Genomic DNA, 6,304 nt, shown 5'->3' with positions numbered 1-6,304 from the left:
GGCATAATAACATTCAAATTCATCAAGTGATTTTACAAGGAAGGAGACCCTTCTATTTATAGAGAAAGGTGTCTCCTAAGTAGACAAGAAACCCTAAAAACTATCCACTCTTAAAGAGACATGTGGCAATCCTCTTTTACAAAGTTTCTCCACTCTTAGAGTGCCATGTGGCAATCCACTTTTGTAAAGTCTTCTCCACTTTTGCAAAGTTCCTCCACTCTTAAAGTGCCATGTGACAATCCACTTTTGCAAAGTTTCTTCACTCTTAGAGTGACATATGACAATCCACTTTAGTAAGAGTTTCTCCACTTAGAAAATGACACATGGTCACTTCCTTCTTAAGAAAAACTCTTCACTTAAGAGCTTGCCATGTGGCCATCATGTCCCATGGTGGGACACACTCTTTAAAAATAAGATTACAAACCATACAATACTTAGCCCTTAATACAAGGCCTAAAATTAAATACTATACTATTTGACCCTTAATACAAGGTCTAAAATACACACAATTTTACTAAGAACATGTTGATGGCTCATGATGATTAGAGCTCGGACCCACCTTTCATAGATGAATCCAACTCTTCTTAAGTATGCTTAACCATGGCTATAATAAAACCGTTTAATATTAAAATAATCAAGTCTCACTATTTTTAGACTACCACCACTTCTAAAAATTACCATTTTTCTGGGGTTTTACTCTGAGAACTTACAAGAGTAAAATGATTCCTATACAAATTATATCTACATTGAATATTTTTAACATTTACAAAAGGTTCTTCAAGTCTTCAAGTTTCCTTGCATCATCATCAAAATTACTTCAAAGCAACAATGATTCACATTGGTAACCGTTTTGGTCTTTGCAAAACTAATGACTTTTGATTTTAGTCCTTATAATCTATTTTGTTAGTCTTTCATGTAAAAATTAAATAATTGTATAGTGTTTATGAATTTTGATTCTACTCTATATATTTTCTTTTTTAATTTTAATTTTTCTAAAATTTCAATTCCTAATCTATAATCCTTAATATTTATTTTAGATAGATAAATTATTTTTATTTTATATATCTTAAAGGTTTATTTTTAAAAGTGTCAATAAATAACATATTGGTACACCTTTATATCATTTATGGATATTTAACCTTTTCTTTAAACACATTATTATTTAGGGTTATTTAATTGAAGTCAATATTTATTTTAAAACTGGAAATGTGGAAAACATTCGACATAACTTCAACTTCATGAGAGTCTTAATTAATTAAAATGTTTAGAATGAATAAGAGCCTTAATTAATTAAATGAAACTTATTTGTTTAATTTGAGGTCTCTATTTATAGAATAAATGAAAATAATCATATATAATCAATAAAAAATTCAATTATAGAAGAATTTGAGAATAAACCTATTTTTTATATTTGTTTTATTTCTTTTTATCATTTATTATTTTAAAAATCCAGTTTTGCTATGTTTATGTTTCTTAATTGTATTTATTTGAAGACAAGCTCAATTAGCTTAATCCTAAAATATCCGTTTATGTCAGAAGTGTATTTTTGTAATACTTTAGAAGATTGATATTTATTTGATTTTCGAAACGACAACGATCAAAACCAAATCCAGTAGTGGACTGGTTTAATTAAAATATAATTCTATGTTTTACGAAAATATTTAGAAATTTCAATTCAGCCTCTCTTTAACGTAGTCATTTAAATATAAGGGTAGCATGTTGGTTGATCTTGAAATGTTTAAAATCAGTAACTCCCCTACATATTGTAGCACAGGGAAATAGCTTTCTGGAACAAAAACTGAAATGCATTGTAAAACTAGAAAGTAGAAAAAAGAAAAACAAGGACTCCATAAAAAATAACAAAGACTTTTTCTTCCTCTATTTTTCATTTCTCTGTTATATATATACGATAGTAGAAGTAAGAAGTTTATTTAATGTTAACGTTGCACATTCAAAATTTGTAGAACATTAAGTAGTTTGAGTTCATATGTCTTCAACTCATAAAATTGTGTCTTCTAAAGGTATTGCTTAAAACTTGCTGCCAAATTTCAACCATCAGTCACTGTAGATCCTGCTTTTTAACCCACCGATACCCGTATTTTTTCACTTCAAAATCATAAAATCCCTCGTCCCTATCCTTCATGTATGCACAAAGTACTACCACGTCATATAATCTAAATGTCAAACTCAAGTCATGTGTATTAAGTTTGCCCCGAAATATGCCTTGTTCATGGCAGAACTGTTGACGAGAGTAATAAAATAGGCACATATGATCTGAGTGCTCCACAGATAGATCCCTTCTCGAATCCTCAAGAATTCTTGTTCTGTAAAGATCTTCACCGAGTATTGCACAGCACACAACACCTACCCAATTATTGTCATACACAAAAGGAGAGACATCTATGATTATTGAATTGTCCATGCTCACAAGCTCATTGTTGAACCACATTGGTATTTCACTTCCAGGGATAATACTTCCAAGACTTTTGAGGGATGGAAGGGATGTAAGACATTCCGAGTTGTACCATGACTGAGTTATGTTATGCGTTAGTAGTTGTTTTTCAACACCAAAAGAGATTAAAAGAAGGAAAGTGTAAGGAAGAAACATGCACACCTGAACCATTTGTAGCATCCATGAAAAAGTCATGCTAGTGCACTGTTCCCTCTCAACTATTTCTGGGCAGTTGAACATCCTTAATCCAGCCATACATTCATCTTCGTTTGTCACCTTATAGATGAAGCCTTCAAAATATTGCATCGGATACGAGTAAAGATTTAAGGGCAAGTGAGTCCGTGAAGGGAGGTCAGGCAAGTATTTCAATCGCTTGCAGTGCTGTAAGTTTAAATAATACAGTCTGAAAAGGTCCTTGAGGTTAGGCAATGTAACAAAATTGTTTCCCTTCAAATTTAACTTTTCTAAGCAACGTAACTTTCCAATGGCATCAGGGATTTCAACTAAGTTACAGAATCTTAGATCGAGTTCACGCAAACAAGGGAGAGTAAGAGAGGATGGTAACAGACAACTAACTGACTCTCTTGAGTGGAAATGAATAGGACCTTCAACTGAAAAAAGCTTCTTCAAATGCTCTGTGTTACTTGGTTCACCTAATAACTCATTAAACAGATTTGAACAACCATAGACACTCAGATATTCAAGAGAATTCAGGCCCACTATGCTATTGGGTAAGCTTACTAAGTTTTGACAGTTTTTCAAATTCAAAATAGTAAGCTTGCTCAGAAGACCAATCGATGGACTGAGTTTTCGGAGCCGTATGCATCCTTCAAGAACTATTTCTTTAAGATTTAGGGCCTCTGCAACATCGGGCATCTCACCTAATTCTTTGGAGTCAGAGAGATCCAAAAGCTTCAAATTAGGTAGCACCTACAACGATTAGCAAAAGCAAGAGCCAAATTAATAATGACACTTAGGTTTTCTTTAATTTTTTTTTTAGAAATATAAATTTAATATACATCACCTTTGTGCCACTCCATAGTCGTTGAATACTGCTTCCTCTCAATTTTAACATAACTAGTTTGTGTGGCTGAAAACTTTGAGGCAAACACTCAAAAGGATAATTGTGCCAAATAAGATATCCTAGTTCACTTGAAAGATGACTGAGACTTCCTGAACAGTTCATGTTCCCAAGTCTAAGAAACTTAAGTTGTCTAATTTTCGATAGACCATCTACCCTCACAGTTTTAGAACTCGCAAATGAATTAACAGCTACGACTTCAAGAATTTCAGTTGTCTACGCACAAAGAATAAAATTGTTATATTTTTCGAAGGATTTTCATGCTCTAAAAAATGGCAACATAAAATTATAATTGAATCTATTAATTTTACCTGATTGTTTGACATAGCTTTGGCAAAATCTTGGTAATCCCACAACCTACTCCTCTTTAGGGGTTCCTTAGGTGATTCTTCTTTGACAATATACCTACCCAAGTCCTTCAACAAGTTGTGCATATAAATACACCTACGCCCTTTTAATATTAGTGATTTGTCAAGCAGAACTTGTAGACCATATTCAGGATGAAATCCACGAAACTTTAGAACTTCCGTCACATATTCCTCATCATAATGGCATAGGGCACATGCAATATCCAAAAATATTTCTTTGTCTTCTTCATCCAGCTGATCAAAACTTATACGCAAAACATCCATAATATTTTTACTTTTCTTTTCTTTTAGCCTGGCCAATGCACTTTCCCATTGTGACACATTTCGACCAAACAAAGATGACCCGATTACTTCAATTGCCAAGGGATGGCCCTCAGCATAATATAGTACATCCCATGCCAACTTTTCATAATCACTCAAAATATGATTAACTTTGAAAGCATTTCTACAAAACAGCTGCATAGCATTTTCGTTATTCAACGGCTGGACTTGATAAATGTCATCTACTCCATGAGTCCTCAATATATGTTCATCCCTAGAAACTACGATGATTATACTCCCTTCACCTAAACATTCACGCAACAAAATGTCTCTCTTCCCTGTAAACATCCTTAGTTGTTCAACTTCATCAACATTGTCCAGAACTACAAGTGCCCTAACATTGTGCAGCCTAGACCATATCAAACATGTTCCCTCAGAAGTATTTGAAATCTCTAGATTTTTCTCATTTAGAGACTGAGAAATTAACTGCTTTTGTACACCTAGTGAACTTGAATCTCGATATATTTTGCTTACATCATCAATAAAACAATGAAAATCATATTGATGATATATTCTTTCGTATAAAGCTCGAGCAAGAGTAGTCTTTCCTATGCCACCCATCCCACTGATTCCAACAACTCCAACATTATTAACTGATTGAAGTTTACGCTCTATCCCAACTAGTTCTTCAAGTCTATGCTCTATCCCAACTAGTTCATCCTTTGGAAGACTACAAATTTTGGGACCCAAAGTATTTATTACGTTTTGAACAATTTCTTCAATTTGTACATATTGTGGCCTGAAATTTTAAATGAAATCAAGGAAAATCACCAATAGAACAAAAAAGAGTATATGCATTTATAGAGAAAAATAATATATAATGCAAAAAAGAGTATATGCATTTTAGGGTGAGTCATTGTCGGGTTGACTCATTCAGCTGACATATCAATAAAGCTAGATTTGTCATCAAATTGATACCTTCTATCATCCAAAACTTCTCGAAAATTAATACATTACTTTCTATAAGCTATGCCTCCCAAACTCATACCACTAACACACAGCAACCACTGTTTTCTACTTTTCCTAAATTCCCAACATCTTTGAACTCTAGTCTAGAAAGAGATAATGAATATTTCAGAAAACAACAGGACATAGAAAGGGTTATATAACTCTCTGCATAATAAATATATAATTGTGATCAATCTTGAAACGGAAGAGGATTACTCACTTATTTCGAAGATCCCAACCAGAGAGATTGGCCACTTCTGTGAGAGCTTCTCTCCATCTCTCAGCTTCCTCCATCTTCGCTTTGTCTTCTCTGAATCTCTTTTCGTATTCTTCAAATGCTTTCTCGTAACATTCACTTTGTTTGCGCACCACCGAAGGATCAACGTCATAAAAGACAGGTATAACAGGTCTTGGGGAAGTTTGAACGCAGTTACGTATCTCTGCCAGTTCACGCAAGCACCAGGTGGAGGAAGCATAGTTCTTTGAGAAGACAACAATGAAAAGTCGAGAGGTTTGAATGGCATGGAGGAGCTCGGGTGCTATGGATTCACCTTTTTTGAGATCTTCATCGTCTTTGAAGGCATGGATGGCTTTTCTACGGAGAGCTTGAAAGAGAAAACCAGTGAAGTTGTTGCGTGTGTCTTCACCACGGAAGCTCACAAATACATCGTATCTGTTAATTGCATGAGATGAAGAAGCGGTGTATTGGACGATGGCCTTAGAACACATTATTGAAAGGTAAAGTTGTTGAGAGAGAATTACTGTGAAAGTGGAAAGCAAATACCCAAGTCTTTGTGGAGACTCAAACTCTATTTTTCTATATATATTTAGGAAAATGTTATTTGGACAACGAAATTTTGACACCGATTTCACAACGCCACGTGTCGGCTCTTGGCTAAATAATTTGAAAATAAAACAGAGAAAGGGTTACGGGGCGAGGGGTATTTTGGGATTTTCAGACTAAAATTTTAAGTTTTGGGTTTGGCGGTTTAGGGTGGGAAAGACGTGCGTTCAACCCTTCCATCTCGTGTCTCGCTCTCTCGCTCTGTCGTCCATCTTCGAAGCTTCCATCTTCGCTGTCGTTCTCTCCTCCGTCTTCAATACGTGCGTTCAACCGTTCGATATTCTCTGTGG

General features: G+C 34.5%; 1 protein-coding gene across 1 annotated transcript; it reads right to left on the bottom strand.

The window, feature by feature from the left end:
• Nucleotides 1–1,821: 1,821 nt before the first annotated feature.
• On the bottom strand, nucleotides 1,822–5,968 carry LOC108340230 (disease resistance protein Roq1). Its single transcript, XM_017577455.2, has 5 exons — nucleotides 5,391–5,968; nucleotides 3,845–4,961; nucleotides 3,477–3,749; nucleotides 2,615–3,382; nucleotides 1,822–2,530 (listed from the first exon to the last, which is right to left on the bottom strand). Exons 1-5 carry the CDS (start codon nucleotides 5,897–5,899, stop codon nucleotides 2,060–2,062), a joined length of 3,138 nt encoding a protein of 1,045 aa, XP_017432944.2. The 5' UTR covers nucleotides 5,900–5,968; the 3' UTR covers nucleotides 1,822–2,059.
• Nucleotides 5,969–6,304: the final 336 nt, after the last annotated feature.

Source organism: Vigna angularis, chromosome 5 (assembly GCF_016808095.1).
Source record: "Vigna angularis cultivar LongXiaoDou No.4 chromosome 5, ASM1680809v1, whole genome shotgun sequence".
Classification (NCBI taxonomy): Eukaryota; Viridiplantae; Streptophyta; class Magnoliopsida; order Fabales; family Fabaceae; genus Vigna; species Vigna angularis.
Note: the sequence above shows the minus strand (reverse complement) of the source record. Positions and strands in the feature narration are given on the sequence as shown.

What these genes read in the sequence shown, in the direction of transcription:
- LOC108340230 (XM_017577455.2), bottom strand. Translation starts at nt 5,899, where the DNA reads ATGTGTTCTAAGGCCATCGTCCAATACACCGCTTCTTCATCTCATGCA. An exon ending in AAGCTATGTCAAACAATCAG is followed by an intron (nt 3,750 to 3,844) that starts GTAAAATTAATA and finishes CTTTGTGCGTAG; the next exon opens with ACAACTGAAATTCTTGAAGT. An exon ending in GACTATGGAGTGGCACAAAG is followed by an intron (nt 3,383 to 3,476) that starts GTGATGTATATT and finishes TAATCGTTGTAG; the next exon opens with GTGCTACCTAATTTGAAGCT.